Below are 17,641 nucleotides of genomic sequence, written 5' to 3'. Positions count from 1 at the left end.
AAGGGGTGGTTTTTGTTTTTTTAAAAACTAGCATTTCAAAAAAAAAAAAAACTAGCATTTCTACTCTTAGAAAAAACTTGTGTATGAACTGGAGAATAATTGTATAAATTTCTTGTACTCATTTTTAGATGCTATATTTTGTGAAAATACTGAACCTCGCTCCCTCCAAGATAAGCAAAAAGGAGCAAAACAGACTTTTGAAGAAATGATGAATTACATTCCGGGTATAAGTAACTCAATTTTATATAGATCAGTAGTGCTCTCTGAAGCTGCAATGTAACTCTTGAAACTAGTAGTTATTATGAGTTTTTACTTTAGAAATAGTAGCAAGGACTTACTAAATTAACCCCATTCACAATGCAGTTAGTTCTTTTGTTGACACCACTAATCTTTTGTTTGACTGAGACAGAGTCTCAAGCTGTAGCCCAGGCAACGGTTCTCCTGTTTCAGTCATTTGAGTGTTGGAATTTACGTGTGTAGCCACCATATTTGCTTCATCCCTAAAATTTATGACAAGGTTATTTTTACTCACACAATAATCAGGATTTTTTGTTTGTTTGATTTTTTTGTTTTTGTTTTTTGGTTTTTTGAAACAGCGGCTGTCTTCCTAGCTGACTTGGAACATGCTATGTAGACCAGGTTGGCTTCAAATTTGCACTGATCCTCCTACCTTTGCTCCAAAAGACGAGGTTACAGGTATCCACCACATTTGGTTATAGACATTTTCTGTATATTTCTATACGTATGTACAAAAATTCGCAAACATCATTAGAATTTAAATTCTTTTGCTTGGGAGCTGGCAAGATGGCTCACTAGTTGAGAGTATAGTTGAGTGTATAGCTGGACAGTGGCAGTGCACGTCTTTAACCCCAGCACTCAGAGGCAGAAGCAGGTGGATCTCTGAGTTTGAGGTCAGCTTGGTCTACAGAGTAGGTTCCGAGGCAGCCAGTGCTGTTACATAGAGAAACCCTGTCTTGATGTGTATGTGTGTTATATTCTGTCCTAGTGGAGAACATCACATTAAGTGGCTTGTAACTGCCTATAACTCCAGCTCCAGAAACTAATGCCCTCTTCTGGCCTCTGTGGGCACTGCACTCGTGTGCACATCTCTCCTCCCAAACACAAACCATATACATTATTAAAAATAAATATTTAAAAAATTGATTTTGCTTTATCATAATGTTTAATAATTTATTATTATATATTAATGCATATTATATATATCCTCTTTTAATCACTTAGTTGTATGTCCTGTGCATTGCAAACTTTCAAAAGGATTAATGACAAGTACATTCTTTTGACTTGATTATAAAACTTGTTTCTCGGAGCTTCTTGCAAACAGTGGGTGAGAAGTATTGGCTTACAGCTTTTACGGGGTGTCTGTGAGCAGAGGAGGCATTTCTTCTAAGAGGCAGTTAGTGATGAGTTGATATGAATTGTTTCACATGTGGCTTTCTTGTTTAGATCTGTTAGTCAAGTGTATTGGTGAAGAAACCAAGTATGAAAGCATCAGACTTCTGTTTGATGGCTTGCAGCAGCCAGTGCTCAACAAGCAGGTAAGTAGGCTAGCATTGGTGTGATTTTTCTGAGCAACACAGTGTCTGGTTTATACAAAATCAAGTCCATATAATCTAAAAATCCAGATAGGAAAATCTATATATACAGTTTTTGCTGGTTATCTTTCTTTACAGCATGCAGTGTTAAAGTTAATATATCTTCCTAGTAGAAAATTTTGAACTTATAGAAGATTTGTGACATGAGGTAAACATTTAAATTTTGGTAATTCAAGTCATAAAATAACCAGTTAACATTTTTATCTATATAGTGTCTGTATATTTTGTTGAGATTTTAATATAATTTCAATGTTCTGCTTATTTATTTAAAATTTGTGCAAAACAATTTACATAAAATGGGTGAAGTATAATAATGTCAGTCTTTTTATTCACAAAGGTCTCTATCATACATTTAAGGGTAGAGCATTGTTAGTGGGTGTTAGATATATTTTATGCTTGTTTTATGTTGCCATTGCATTCCCTGCTTTCTCACTTAGCGAGTACCACAGTCCTGGATTTTGTGTCTGTCATTTTTACTGTCTAGTATTTTACATTTTATTACGTGTTTTTGTACTGCAGCTGACCTACGTCTTATTGGACATTGTGATACAGGAACTGTTTCCAGAGCTAAATAAGGTAATTGGAAAGCAGTAATTTATTTGTTCTTTTCTGAGTGGTGTCTGGACATTTAGTTAGAGACACAGAATTTAAGGAAACCATTGTGACTGCAGTCATTTGAAAGCTGAACAACCTGAGCCAAATGTCTTTTTGTATTATCCTTATCTGGATTTGGGGCAGCAGACGTGAGAATTCTCTGCCTTGACGTCTTCTTTTCCTAGTTACAAGCAGGCAGGAGCTGTGCTCTTGGCTGAAGACGTCACTAATCTTAGCATTAAAATGGACCTAGCTGTTCAGATTATCATCTGCAACATTGTCTGCTGTATAAATCAGAGGCTCAAATGTTTTTTGAACATGGATCTATGAATTCAAGAATATTGAAAATGAATTGGAGTTAGCCTGTGGTGTTGCTACTATATATAATCTTGAGGATGTTGAGCTTTTAAAAATATAATCTAAAAATTTATCCTTTTAACATTTATACATGTATATCAAGTATTTACCTGTCTACTCTTTAATCCTCTAACTCCCTCTGGGCAGCCCTCAACACATCTTCTTCCCAATTTTATTTCTTTTAAAATACCCCGCTGAGTCCAGTTAGTGCTGCTCACGTGTGTATGGGGATGGGGCATCCAGCGGAGCGTGAGTACCCTCCCAGTGGTCACTCTTCAGAAGGATGGCTCCTCTTAACAGCCATCATCTGCCATTAGTTACCCAGGAGTGGGGCCCTTCACCCTCTCCTGTATGACTGGTTTTTTAAGTGTTGACATACTGATTAATTGATGTGTGTGCTGAGGGGAGTACATTCATGTGTACACATACACACACACACACACAGTGCAAGTTCACGGAACAACTTGCAGGGGTGCTTTTGTCTTTCCACTGTGTGGGTATCAGGGATTGAACTCAGGTTGTTAGGTTTGGAAGCAATGCCCTTACTACTGAGCCATACATACATACATACATACTCTCCCTCTCCCCCCACCCCTTGCTTTTTTTTTTTTTTTTTTGTTTTCCTTTTTGAGATGCCAGGAGTTGAACCTGGGCCTTAGGTCTGACTGTCCTAACTTGTATGGGTGCCCAAGTTACTGTGAGTTCATCAGTGTGAGAGCATTTCACAGCACTGCTCCCCATCTCGGGTCTAGGGCTCTTCCCCCCTCCCCTTCTTCCTAGATGGTTTTTTAGCCTTGGGATGTGGGGTTGATGTAAGTGCCCCATTTAGAACTGAACACTCACAGTCACTAGTCCCAGCACTCTGGCCAGTTAGAAGTCTGCACCAACTGCTGCCCATTGCACAAAGTGCTCTGCGTACTGCTGAGAGCAACACTAGTCTATGGGTATAAATAGAAGGTGCTTCTCAGCAAGGCATTTTAGCAGTGATACTAGGCTCCGTCCTAGGGCCTATGACTTCTCCAGCCATTGCTTATTGACCAGATTTACGGTATTGGGCATGAATTCCCTGCTGTGCAGCAGGCCTTAAATCCAATTAGAAAAAGTTTTTTTTAGCCCCATAACAGTCATGCTGCTATTGTACTCGGCGTGTCTTGCCTGGCAAGTTCATATTGTAGCATGCAGGATCCAGCACTTGTTGGCCGCGCACCGCGCTCCCGGGTCTGCGATCGGTGCGTTTGAACCCTGTTACCGAGCTTCGGGCAAGGGGCTGGAGGATTAAAATACATAGACACACACAGACAGAGAGACAACGACACGGGTCATCCTTGAATTCCCCAAGAATTCTCCCTTTATTGTGTTCAGGGGCAGATTATATAGAGATAGCCACGCCCCAGCCAAACCCACCAGAAACCACTCTCCTGTCATCAGGAACTCCTGAAGGTCTCGTGCTCAGAGCAGCTGTAGGCACTCAGATCAGGGGATTACAAGAAATTCAGGATCTGGGGTCTCACTGCTCCCAACACTTGTTCTTGGTTCACCTTTGATTACTTTTTTTCCTAGTAGCCTGTAAAGGACTCTTTGGAACTTTGAAGCCTAGCCAGCAGGAAGGAAGTTTCCCAGTCAGTTTCAGATGTACTGTAGCCAGAGTGTGTGGCATCCTTATAAGTAGGGTCATATAATCTGGTTATGTTGGACAACCATTGCTTATTCTTTAATATTATTTATTTTCATTATTATTAATTATTATTTATTGTGTTTTTATTTTATTTTTTTGAGACAGAGTGTCTCTGTGAAACAGTCCTGGCTAACCTGGAACTCACTCTGTAGACCAGGCTGGCCTCTAACTCACAGAGATCCACCTGCCTCTGCCTCCCAAGTGCTGGGATTAAAGGTGTGTGCCACCACCACCTGGCCTCTTATTTTTTTTTAAAGGTGTACTTACTTATGTGTATACGTACGTTTGTGTGTGCATAGGGGGTTGTATGTATGTGTCTGTGTGAGAGCATGCACATTTGGAAGTCAAAAAAATCAAAGCGGTTCTTCTGTCTGTCTTCTTAGGAGCTATATTTACAAGTACAGTGCTTGGCTTGCTACATAGCTAATGGGGTCGTAATTCCAGTTCTTATACTTGTACAGCAGGAGCTGTTAACTGCGGAACCATCCCTCCAACTCCCTTACTTTTTGACTAATCCCTTTAGTTAGATTCAAACAAACAGTTGTCAAGGTTGTGGCATGGCAGTGGAAATCCACTTCCGTAGAGTAGGGAAACCAGATTTGTGCTGCTCATCTGTTGATTGTAAGTTTTCAAAGTTTAGTAATATTAACTGTATTTTTTAAAGGTGGTAATGTTAGATATTTTATGTTAAATTACATTGGAATGAATACCAGAAAACTTTTAGCTCTGAGATTTTTATCAGGTCTATGACCTCATAAATGCACTGCTATTATCTGCTGCGCATGCCTTAAGTATTTTGTTCTCTCTCTGTCTCTCTGTCTCTGTCTCTCTCTCTCACCTTGTGTGTGTGAGTGTGTGTACATTTACTTATAATATTACTGTAGTAGAGCTGTTAGGTAATTAAAAAATTAACCCTATCCTATTGTCTTCTATTAAGTGGACTTTATTTTTACTTTAGGTACAAAAGGAAGCTACCTCCATGACATCTTGGATGTAAACACTTGGTATAGAATATCATACCAGTATAATAGAAATGTACTCTTTCTTTCACTTTGTATATTTTTATAAATATCATGTACTTTAGTGTTTGAAATATTTTTTGTTTTAATAAAGACTAACAAACTTAAGAGCAATAAAATGTGATTAGTTATTATAGCTTTCTCTTTTATATTTACTGTCTTTATTGTACGAGAACATAAGTCACTTATCTCTAGGGTCTTTTTGAGTCTGTGTATATGTATGTGTGTACACTGCATATGTGTTCATGTGTGTTCAGTATAGGTGTGTGGCTGCTCATGCTCGTGTGTGCACCTGTGTGGGAGGCTTGAGGTTAATACTGGGCATCTTTCTCTATCATTGTCTACCTTGTTTACAGAGGCAGACTTTCGTACTGCCCCTGGAGCTTTGCAGATTTGGCTACTGTAGCCAGCCAGCTTGCTCCTGCCCTCCCAAATCTCTGCCTCCTGAGTGCTGGGATTATAGGCATGCCCGCGTGCTTGCTGATTTTATGTGGGCACTGGGGATTCAGACTGTGGTCCCCAGTCTTGCATCACAAGCACTTTCCTCACTGAGTAATTTCCCAACCCCAGGGTGCTGCTTTGGAAAGAGGGCAAACAGGTAAGACCAACAATCTTTGCGTTCTTTTGATTTGAATGTAGCTGCATTTAGTGTGAAGACACAGAAGCAAATGGGCTGAAGTTCAAGTCTCTCCTTGTGTATTTAGCAGGACTAGTTTATGTATACATAACACAGCAACTAGCAAGACACAATCACTCATTTATTCTAATGCTGACTACATCTAAAATCATAAATACATAGTCTGTTAATGCTGGACATATTAGGTTTCTGTTTTTATATTGTAAAATTGAGTATTTTTATCAAGTCAATAAAGATTAAATGCTTGTTTTCAACAATTTGAAGATCTACCTGTATCTAAATTAGAACACTTCAAAGACAATCTTAAAATGTGCTTTGTAATTTTCAGAGGGTTTTCCAGCTAGTTTTGACTTTATTGTATTCTTCTGACCATATACCTCCTTTTGGTAATTCTGTTTGTAGCAACTCATTTAAAATATGTTCTTCATGCAGTTCATACATTAAAGCACACATCAAAGCAGATGGGAAAGAATGGACACAGTAAAGCATTTAAAATACACTAGGGCACCAGGCTTCTGAAAGAGGCCAAGACTACTTTTGAAGTATCAAGTATTTCTTGATACTCCAACAATAACAAGGACACAAAGATTAGAAAGATCCAAATGTGATTTCTACCTTCATCATTCTCTGTGGTCTAACATTATCACCTACAAGACAATATTCACAGTTACCATGAAAATGCTGCATAGAAAATGCCTTGAGGATAATAGGAACTGTATTGTCTTTTCTTTTTCCTTCTATAATATGAATGACTTACATAACTTTGTCTGAGTATCACATTTTCTGTAAGTAGGGCTCACTCCTTGTTACGGTCTGAATTATATCTTTCCCAAATTCCTATGTTGAAACCACAAATCCCGCAGTGACTTTATTTGGAGACAGCCTTTCAGAAGGCAATTTAGGTTAAAAGAGTCATTTGGGTGGGGCCCTACTGCAACAGGATTGAAGCTTTCATGAAAAGTAAAGGAGGGTCTGAGAAGAGTACTCTGCGAGTAAAGTCACTTGTTGATAAGCCTGGCGACCCGAGGTGTTGGAAGAAGAGAATAGATTCCTCCCAGATGTCCTCTGACCTCAACATAAATGTTATGGCACAATTCAGCTTGCAGAAATGTGCATCAGCTTGGACATGGAGGCAAGTCCCAACAGCTCACCAACAAGGCAGAGGCTGCCAAACTACTTTATTCAGATATTTTATGTTTTGGGTTTTGAGACAGAGTTTCATGATGTAGTCTAGGCTAGACTAGAACCTGCTATGTAGCCCAAGATTGGCCTTGAATTCTTGATCTTCCTCCTTCAACCTCCTGAATGCTGGGATTAATAGGCATGTGCCATTGTATTTCAAAGGATTTAATTTAAAAAGTTTAAATAAACTATAAAATTATATAAAATGGTATAAATAAAAAATACACAGTGAAGTGAACCAAATCCCAAAACTGTTCAGCTCAGTGAACTCGTATACAGTTAGAATAGACATTGGGAGCAGCGGCTGTGGAGCTTCACAATGGGTCTTATACTCTCACTATCGAATATATCTTCATGCACTTACCACCAGATATGAAAAATATTTTATATCCTCTTCCATTACTCATTTCCATTTCCTGCATACAATCTGTCCTCATTTCTAACACGTAGCATTTCCTTTTCTCTTTTCCATGTTATTCTGTACCCATATGTATATTTGTGTACATATATTATAGCTAGAGTCCACACTTGGAAAGATTTAATTAATGTTTTTAGATATTTTATTTTGTGTGTATGTACACCTTGTACATGCCTGGTGCCTGGGAAGCTTATAGAGGACATTGGACCTCTTGGGACTGGAGTTACAGGCGCTTGTGAGCTACCATATGGGTGCTGGGAACTGAACTCCAGTCCTCTGCAAGAGCAGCCATTGCTTTGAACCACTGAGCCAACTCTCCAGCCCAAGATTTAAAGCCTGGCAAAATGAGAGACATTGAAATTCATCTGTAAGGGAATGAGCTCTAAGCACTGTGTTAATTTAGTTAATCTTCTAGCTTTTCTGATCCATTTTAGTAGTATAAGATTGAAATGTGTTATTTTCCTTTAGGGATTTGACAGTTTTTACTTAACATAGAATGTGCTTGTCTGACTCCTGCCTCCTCAACCCACTTATGCATGTCTCCAGGGAAGCTTTCTGAGTTCTCTCCTAATTGGAGCCAGTTTTGGTTTTGGTGGCAATGACAGAAATCGACCATTTTGTTTAGAGAGAATATAAAGTGTATCTTTATGAAATTCAGCCACAGAGGGGTTGTAGTAAAGCTGACCTATGTATGAGTTTGCTAGACCTTAATTCATATAGGGACTCCACATGGTTTTTGTCTTATCTTCAGTCCTGTTGACTATTGTTTATTGTTCAAATACCTTCATTTGGTGGAAGACAGTTTCAAACAACTGTGAAATCACTGTATGGATGGCAGATAAAGCTTTTTTTTGCATTTCCATACATGTAAAAAAAATGTCGGGCTGGGGAGATGGCTAAGAGGTCTTAAGTTCAATTCCCAGCAACCACATGGTGGCTCACATCTATCTATAATGAGATCTGGTGCCTCTTATGGCATGCAGGCATACATGCAGGCAGAGTACTAGATACATAATAGAAGAATAAATCTTTAAAAAAATGCCACTACAGGTCTTTTACTGCCTTGGTTCCGGTAGCATTCTTACCCTAAATCAACAACTTGAATCAAGATGAATGGCACTATCATCGTCAGACATAGGTTGGATGTTTGCTTCTGTGCCTAGGGGGTTGTAATCAGCTGTCTTACCTATTAGTAGGTGGGCTAGGAGAGGCACAGCATCTACCAAAGTGAGGGTGGAATGCCTCCTAGGAACAGGAAGAATAATGACTAGACAATAGAAGGTTGAATTTCTGTTCTTAGAATTAATGTAGTTTTCCGAGTCGTTACTCAGTGATGGACAGCCTAAGCACAGAGTTGTGCCCTGCTTACCCTGTGCTTCTTGTTTGCACCCCAGCAATAACATTCTTTGTGCCTGGTACTGCTGGGGTACAAGATTTGTTATGGGGATGGGGGTGGGGGTTGGTTCTGCCTCAATTTGGTATGCCAGACCTTGTTGACTCCCCAAGGAAGCCTTACCCCCTCTGAGGAGTGGACAGGGAATGGGAAGGAGGGGAGATGGGGGACAGGAGAAAGGGAGGGATGGAGGGAGGGGGAACTAGAGTTGGTATATAAAATGGAAAATAAACTTTTTTAATAAAAAAGATAAATTGACTAGTGGCGTTTTGCAAATTTTGTGGGTTCATGGTAATTTTATAGTTACTAATATTTCATTTAATACCATTTGCCTGTGTGATGTGTGACATACACATAAAAAGGTACATGCATGCCATAGTGTGTAGATGAATGTCAGAAGACAGCTTTCAGGAGTCAGTTTTCTTCTTCTGCCATAGATTTTGGAGACTGAACTTGGCTAGTTAGGCTTACTCATGCTCAGCAAAGGTAAAGGCAACCTGAGTGTGTATCCTAGTTGGCTTTGTTAACTTGATAACAGCCTACAGTCATCGGATACATGAGCCTCAGCTGAGGAATTATGTAGATTAGATTGGCCTGTGGGCATGTGTGTTGTGGATTGACTTGACTATTGAGGGGAACCCAGCCCACTGTGGGCAGTGCTATTCCCTGGGCTGTACAAGAAAGCAAGCTAGGGGCTGGAGAGATGGCTTAGCGGTTGAGAGCACTGACTGCTCTTCCAGAGGACCCGGGTTCAATTCCCAGCACCCACATGGCAGCTCACAACTGTCTGAAAATGCAGTTCCACGAGATCTGACACCTTCACACCAATGTACATAAAGTTAAATAAATCATTAAAAAAAAAAGAAAGAAAGAAAGCTAAACGTGACTCTGAGAGGGAACAGCAAGCAGTGTCCCTCTGTTTCTGCTCCAGTTTCTGCCCTGACTTTCCTTGATGGACTTACCTGGGCATGTAAAGCCAAATAAACCTTCTCTTCCCTGAGTTGCTTTCGGTCAGAGTGCTATCACAGAAACAGAAAAGAAACTATAGAACAAGATGGAAGAAGAGAACAAACTCCATAAGGTTGCCTTTGACCTCCATCTTCACTGTAGTACTCTCCTGTTCTACACACACACACAATAGTTAATAATTTTATTTTATTTTTTTAAGATTTATTTATTTATTATGTATACAACATTCTGCTTCCATGTATGCTCGCATGCCAGAGGAGGGCGCCAGATTTCATTACAGATGGTTGTGAGCCACCATGTGGTTGCTGGGAATTGAACTCAGGACCTCTGGAAGAGCAGCCGGTGCTCTTAACCACTGAGCCATCTCTTTAGCCCTAGTTAATAATTTTAAAAACTGAGTTTGGAAGCTGAGTGTGGTGGCAGTGCATGCCTTTAATTTCAGCACTCAGGAGGTAGAGGCAGTCGGAGCTCTGTGAGTTCGAGACCAGCCTGGTCTACAAAGTGAATTCCAGAACAGCCAGGAATGTTACACAGAGAAACCTTGTCTTGGAAACCCAAGGTGGGGGAGGGCAGATTGAGTTTGGGAATTTTTGTCTTGTGTGTGTATCGGGGGGATGTTTTGAGTCAAGATCTCATTTTGTAACTGGCTGGTCTGGAACTTTCTATGTAGACCAGTCTACCCTCAAACTTTTTTTATTATGAATTTTTAAATTTGTTTTACATACCAACCACAGTTTCTCCTCCCCACTCTCTTTCTACCACCCCTCCATTCCTCAGAAAGGGTAAGGCCTCCCATGGGAGTCAACACAGCATGCACCCTCAAACTTACAGAAGAGATCTGCCTGTCTTTGTTTCTCCAGTGTTGGGATTAAAGGTATGGCTCACCACACCCAGCTGTGGTTTGCTTTTCCAACTACAATTCAGACTATATTCTTGACTTTATGTATTGCCGTATTAAGGAAGCTCTGGAGTGTTGGTCTCACTTTCTAGCACTGGTGCTGATTTTCCTGACCAGGACAGAGACAGACTTGAGCAGAATCAGCTGCTTCTGTTACCTAGGCTGTCACTCCAGGGAGCACTGGTGACTGATGAGGTCACCTTACTACCTTGCTTGTTGTGACCTGCAGTCATGTCTGGAATCTCAGATTTGTATGACCTCATCTCTAGTATTTTATCCAGAGGTTGGTAGATTTTCACTAAGGAGTGAAGCAAGGCTAGATGAAGAAAAGTCGAGAGACTTTCCTCTCCTGCTTAAAAATTTTATACATTTTTCTTCTCAGTTTTGAAGTGACAGAGGAGGACTTCCAGATGACAAAGTGTTTTTTACCAAAGGAAACAATCCTGGTGAAAAATTGTCTTTGCTATATTGTCTTGGGGGTTTGAGAAAAGTAAGACCGAAGACAGAGGAGTATATATATCTTCATTTTTATTGTTTGGAGTTTATAATTACAAAGTAGTCCAAGTCGTTTCTCAACACTGTGGCACAATACATATATATGTGTGTATATATATATACATATATATACACACATATATATACATATACACATATTCAGAAAAATTACAAAATATTACTTAAAAATTAAGCTGTAATAAGATTTTTCCTCATTTACTGGCCAAGCATAAACATATACCTCAAATGCACCTTTATTTTTTACATACTTTTTGACATTTCTGTTTATAACTAGTTTGTACATTCATAGAACTGAAGGCAATGTTTTACTGCAACAAACTTCATAAAAGAATTGAAATTTTAAAATGTTTTGTGTCAAAAGTACTTATTTGTAAACACTAGGAAAATGTTTCCTGTCCAAACATCTAGCTGTTGTTTCATGGTTAAGCGAAGGCTCCCATTTCTTGATTACAAATGCGGTGCTGGCCATACTCACTTGGTCACAGGACCATCTTAGTCAGGTGTTCTGTGGACATAGATTATTTCATCAGTCTGGGTATCTCTTGGGCATCCCTTAGGGCTCACTGTTGGTACTCTCATATCTGGACTTGAGTGCACCTTATAATGGTTGCTTGGGGTTTGGTACAAACATTTGTACCATTTCTTAAAATCACTGTTGCCTTCCAGAATGCTGGAGTTCTCCATGATGTACATGGTGTGATTGGAATGAGAGCTGTATTGGCATCTTGGGCAGGACGGGTACAGGTTTAAAATTACAGTTTGTTTTAGAAAGTTCTCTCATGACACCTCCAAATGAGGAAGAAGGAAGGAGAGAGAGGCAGGGCTTCTGGAATCTCACAATGTTCTGCTCTGTTGTCAGTGTTTATGAAACTTATCTAAATGCTCATCCTCTCTTTTGTAATGCACCAGTCCTGCTCATGTCCTCCCCTCCCTTTCTCTCCTGCCCCTTAACTGACTGCCTTTTACAGTCCCTGAACTAATCTGTTATTTGCTTTATACAGCGACTCATCAAAGGCACATTGGTATTGTGAGACAGGATCCTGTCCAGTGTCAGTTTTCAAATTGATAGACAATAGGAACCCGAAAGAAAGGATAGTGTGGCGAGCAGAAATAAACCAGAGATTTGTCATCTGGGGCCATTGCCAGGAAGAGAGGCACCTTGATGCAAGAGAGAGTATTGACTTTGAGGTCAGAAGACCTAGGTACAGGTTTTAGATGTATCATTTGGGGATGTATGGCCTTGAATGAGCCAACTCTTTCTGTTTACATATCAAAGGAAACAACATTTGCTTACCTACAAAAATCTCCTTGTAAATTATAATTTTTTTTTTTGTTCGTGAGAGCCTTGCCCCCTAACTGACTGACTGGCCTGAAACTCTGTGTAGGTCAGGCTGGCCTGGAACTTGGCCGCCATCCTCTTTTCCCTCCCAAGTGCTGTGACTACAGGCATGGGCCACCACAGCTGGCAGTGATAAAGTTCTATGTAAACATCAGTTGTTTGGTAGATTATAAATAAATAGTGAAGGATTATTTTTGTGGTTCAAAGACAACAAAATGTGTTATGTGGATATGTAAATCACATCTAGTTGTTTTCTTCCCCAACTTCCAAAAAGGACCCTGTTGCTACACTTTGACTTTCTGTCTGCTCACTGAGTTGCTGACCTTGACAAATGATGTCATAGTTATAGTCTCTTCTTAGCAAAGTGCTGAGGATCAGCTAGGAGCCCTGAGGATGGTAAGAGCCAGATTTGAATATCACTGGAAGAAAAATGTAGTCTGATATCAAGGACAAGGAGCTTCCCGTTATTGGTACAAAACAAGGATCACTGCACAAAACAAAAGAAGTACTAAAGGAAAGCTTCCCTGGTAATGGCTTCCTGCAGAGAACTTGATCCGTCCTTCCACTGCCGGGTAAACTACTTTCATTTTTGAGATATATTCAGAAACCACGCTGATATCTTGGTCACCTGGGGAAACAAGCACATACGTTATTTTAACTCTAGAAAAATGATCTGTTAGCAGCAAGAAGAAAAATAAAGTCTCTGAAGCCCTTGAAATTGAGAAGAGAAGACACCTTTTCATTTCAGGATAAAGCACCTCAGAAGACTTTTGTCTTCTGGTAATTCTAAGTGCAAAGAATCTGATTGCTCTTTCATGTTACAGATGAGAACTTCAGCACTGGGTAATTGGGAGGAGTGCAGTTGTCTCAGCTCCAAGGTTTCTAAGAGGTTGTTGGCATCACCGCTGCAATCCGCTCCAGAGCCAAAGGCAATGGGGACCTGGGCCAAGAGTTATCTGAGAAATAAAAGTGATTTTCTCATGCTGTCTGCTCAACATTGTCTCCACATACTTGATGAAGGGACACTGGAAGTTTCTTTCCCAGAAGAGGATAGAGAAGTAAGACTTGCTTAGACAAACCCATGACAACTACCCAAAAATCTTACTATAATTTCAATTCTCCATGTGGATGTATTCACTGAAGCTATTTAATACCTGGCAATGTTAACACACGGTAGTTTACTGTAAAGAAAAAAAATACTGGGCCGTTGTGATGGCACGACTTTAATCTCATCCCTTGGGCAGGAGGATCTGTGAGTACCAGGCCAGCCTGGTAGCATAGCAAGCTCCAGGCCAGCCATGACTACATGCCATGTATGTCTCTATGTCTCTATGTGCCTTCCCTTGGGTCAGACAGATGTGAACATATGTGCTGGGGAAGGGAGAACAGAACATTCCTCAGTGTTGTACTGCTAGCAACCTCCAAAGCAGGAGGGAGCAACAACAAAGGTATAAGGTCCCTTTTCTTGCCCCATCTGCCCAGTTCTGTTGTGCTAAATAGAGGAGAGGAAGAGGTGCTCATGCTTACCAGAGTCATGTTTTAATAATTCATCTTTTATCATCTGGAATCCATCTCCACCGTTGACCAGGTAGCTCGGGAGGATCACTTTATACTCTTTATCCATTTCCAGAGGCTCGTAACTGGGCACTCGACACATGGTGCAAAGAACTTCTAACTGCACCACTCTGTTCCAGGGTTTTCGGGTAAGATCATACACCACGTGGATTCCTAGAAGAGAAATGAGTCCCTTTTTTCTTCCTGAATCCAAAGAGACTTTTGCCTATGAAAGGGATTTTGATCAAGATCTAGACTCAGGATATTAGGCTTGTTCTACTGTAGTTCCTGTGTGAGTGAAATTTAATCGGCAATGTCAGCAGTGGTGTAGCTCCCCTTAGTTACTTTCATCCTTGAAGCCTCCAGTAGATGGGAGAACCACCAAAGGAGAACTGACCTCAGAAAGGCACATGGGTGATTTTGCTGGGAGAAATCCTAGTATTTTTCCTCTTTATAATCCTGAGTTCACTGGTCCAGGCATGACTCACTCACTGGGTTTGGAAAGTGAGGTGTGCATCATTGGGAAATGCAACGGAGCATCTGTAACAGCTCTGATGACTGAATGTCGTAATTCTGATTTAAAGATTTTCACAAATACTCATTCTTAGCACTTTGCTAGAGCATCAGAACAGCACAGGTCCTTGGCTCTGCCCTGGGAAAATGCTCTATGTCAGGGCTACCCCAGAGACAGAGGCCAGGGGCTCCTGCCAGACAGCAGCACTCATCAAGCAGTTCCAGGAATAAAATGAAAATGAAGCTGGGTGTGGAGCTACATTCTTGGAACTCCCACCCTGTGGAGGGCCCGAAACAGGAGAGTCACTACCACACATTTGAAGTCAGGAAGTCAGGCTGAGCTAAGTAGTTTGAGTCTGTCTTAGAGAACATATTGAGACTCTGTCAAAAATAAAAAATAAAGCAAACGAAAAAGGCAGCCAACATGAAGCCAGGCACAGTGGGACATAACTGTAATCCCACCATTACAGGAGGATCAGGATTTAAAGACCAACTTTGGCTACATAGATTGAAGTCATTCTGGGCCACATAAGATCTGCCCCAACATGAACAAAGCAAGAAGAATAAAAGTGAGAAAATAAGGCCAGAAAATTATTTTTGAGTAAAATAAGATTACTACTTTAAGGATTAACTCTGGGTTGTGGAACTGGTTACTAGGAAAGCATTTCAGAATCCTTTAGGTGCTGGGACATAGCAGTGCATTTTCCCAGCATGCATGAGGCCTCAGGTTCAATTCCCAACAGCACAAAATAAAAAACTAGAAAATGTTTGCCTTGCATGTGTTTAATCTCCAGCACTCCCCACACCCACCATCAATGAAGAAAGAAGCCTTTAGCAGTATGAGGAACATTCATTTCCATTCTTCCCTGCAGTCAAAGAGAAAGCAGGTCTGGGGTTGGAGACATGCCTCTCCCTTCCCCCACCCCAAGCAAGGTTAGAGTAGACTGTGTCTTTGCTCTACCTTTGTTCCTTTGAACCCTAATATGGTCGCAGACAGCTAACAATAATGGAGAGCTTTTGTTTTTGCTTAAGAATGTTACGTGCATCTACAAGAGTCCAACAGAAAGACCTCATGCCAGCTGATCTGACGAGTGTTCGAGGTCAACTCCCATGGATGCCTTTCCAAAGTCCAAATCATGGTTGGCAAATACTACTCATTGCCAAGGGCTTGGACCCTTGGCCTTCACCTCGCCTCAATGGCTCCAGAAGTCCATAGTCATTGAAAGATGGAGCTGGGTGTGAGAAAACCCAAGTAAGCCCAGTCAGAGAGGTAAGGAGCTGAACCAACCAGGAAAGCCCCTGTCACCGGACAACATGTTCCGCAGGATGTGCCACTTACCGCCTACTTGCAGGAACTCCCCAGTGGACTGGCCATAGCGATGCACGCTGTGTTCAAAAGCCTTCTTCAGGGTGGAACCTTTTATTTGGACCAGGTCAAATGTCCCTCCAAAGGGCAGCACGGCAGCCAGGTTCTCCCAGGTGATTGTGCCTTAGGCAGTTATAAATGCATCAGGAAAGAAAAAGAGTTTAAGAAACTGTTTCCCCAGACACCACTTCCCTTGAATTGAGCAAATAAAGGGAGGGGGTGTCACAGCCACTGTGTTTAACTTTGGGAAGTTTAACACTGGAAGGTTCTGCACTGTTGTCCACCAATGGGCAAGGCGGTTGAGCTTGCAAAAGACCAAGTCCACTGTTCTCAGCCTTGGAGCTCCTGGCTTGGGCTGGATCTTCAGTAGCTGAAGTTAAACATTGTTCAGTTCTACACAGGCAGTGTGTTCTAGCCACCTGCCCTAGTGTCTGAAATGAGCTTGGGGCCTTCTAGTGATGGGGTTTGACAGTACGTCAGTGAGAACTGCAACAGAGCCTTAAGTACTGTCTAGTGGATTTGTTTTAATGTATGATAGGACCTTGGGTATCTGAAAATATGTGAAGTGTATCTTTGAGATGGCTTTTCCAGCATAGAAGGTTAATGAGTTGGTCTTTCTCTTTCCAAATGTAAAAATGTTCAATAGTTTTTATTAAACAGCAACAGTTATTAGATTTAGACCAGCCTTAGGTTTAGCATTTATGTGAAGACGTATGAGAAAGCATGTGTGTCCTTTTGTTGAAGCACTGGGCTTGAATGGCAGCTAACACAAACTTAAAGGACTGGCATTTTGGTTTGAGGCTGGCAGAGAGGGAGGGTTCCATAGACACAGTCAGTGAAGGGATAACACGGTGCATACCATTGTTCTTCTCTTCAATGGGGGACCGGATGCCACCTCCATTTAAAATGCACATGGACACATGGTTCCAGAACATTTCATCCGGGTGTCTGAGGTTGTTGTTAATCTGCAATAGTAGCAGAAATTTAGTTACTTTGGGTCTTCTTTCTTGGTATCAGTTCCAGGAATCCGGTTATCTCTACGGAGAAAACAAAGTATTCATCCCTCACTCCCGTGTCCCCAGAAGTTTCCCAACTGTAAGTAAAACAAATTGTATACATTATTAACCAAAAAGTCTATCTTCTGTTAGTCTCCAGTCAGTCAGAAGCAAGAGTATATTGTGACCAGTCCTGTGTCACACTCTCAGGACAGGGGGCTCTTACTCCTCAAACCTATCCCCTGGCTAGGGGGCATAGCTGGTGTCCTGCTCTTCCAGGGCAGCAGGACCTCCAGCCTGCCCATCACCCACCTCATGCCATACACTTCCCCCATATTGGCAATCTTGGCACAGGAATGGCCTCCTGAAGCTGGGGAACATCGGGTTCAATCTTACTTTACTTTTACAAAACACACATCCAGTTAAGCAAGTAAATGCATGCTTTTGTCTATTTGTTTTGAGACAGAGTCTCTTTATATAGCTTTTGCTATTCTAGGACTTGCTATATAAGCCAGGCTGGCCTCAAACTTGGAGAAATCCACCTGCTTCTGCCTCCCAAATGTTGGGATTAAAAGCATACACCACCATATATGGCCTTAAACC

At 41.1% G+C, this 17,641-nt stretch overlaps 2 protein-coding genes across 9 annotated transcripts in view; one reads left to right on the top strand and one right to left on the bottom strand.

Annotated features, from left to right (window-relative positions):
- Snx14 (sorting nexin 14) overlaps positions 1 to 5,394 on the top strand; it is a 74,804-nt gene extending 69,410 nt beyond the window's left edge. For 6 of the 7 annotated variants that reach the window (XM_038322009.1, XM_038322008.1, XM_038322007.1 and 3 more), the window contains 4 exons: positions 129 to 224; positions 1,465 to 1,556; positions 2,133 to 2,189; positions 5,198 to 5,394. In XM_038322009.1, the coding sequence (XP_038177937.1) occupies positions 129 to 224; positions 1,465 to 1,556; positions 2,133 to 2,189; positions 5,198 to 5,236 (284 nt within the window). In that variant the 3' untranslated portion in view covers positions 5,237 to 5,394. The remainder of the gene's footprint in view (positions 1 to 128; positions 225 to 1,464; positions 1,557 to 2,132; positions 2,190 to 5,197) is intronic. The other variant, XM_042054670.1, reaches the window with a different exon arrangement.
- Positions 5,395 to 11,328: 5,934 nt separating this feature from the next.
- Positions 11,329 to 17,641, bottom strand: part of Nt5e (5'-nucleotidase ecto) — a 47,891-nt gene continuing 41,578 nt past the window's right edge. Inside the window, exons 6-9 of one of the 2 annotated variants that reach the window (XM_038322414.1) lie at positions 16,903 to 17,008; positions 16,017 to 16,166; positions 14,138 to 14,338; positions 11,329 to 13,238 (exon numbers count right to left, since the gene is read on the bottom strand). In XM_038322414.1, coding sequence (XP_038178342.1) covers positions 13,075 to 13,238; positions 14,138 to 14,338; positions 16,017 to 16,166; positions 16,903 to 17,008 — 621 coding nt within the window. In that variant the 3' untranslated portion in view covers positions 11,329 to 13,074. The remainder of the gene's footprint in view (positions 13,239 to 14,137; positions 14,339 to 16,016; positions 16,167 to 16,902; positions 17,009 to 17,641) is intronic. The other variant, XM_038322415.1, reaches the window with a different exon arrangement.

Source organism: Arvicola amphibius, chromosome 3, assembly GCF_903992535.2.
Source record: "Arvicola amphibius chromosome 3, mArvAmp1.2, whole genome shotgun sequence".
Taxonomy (NCBI): domain Eukaryota; kingdom Metazoa; phylum Chordata; class Mammalia; order Rodentia; family Cricetidae; genus Arvicola; species Arvicola amphibius.
The sequence above is the reverse complement of the archived record's forward strand: the minus strand, read 5'-3'. Positions and strand labels throughout refer to the sequence as shown.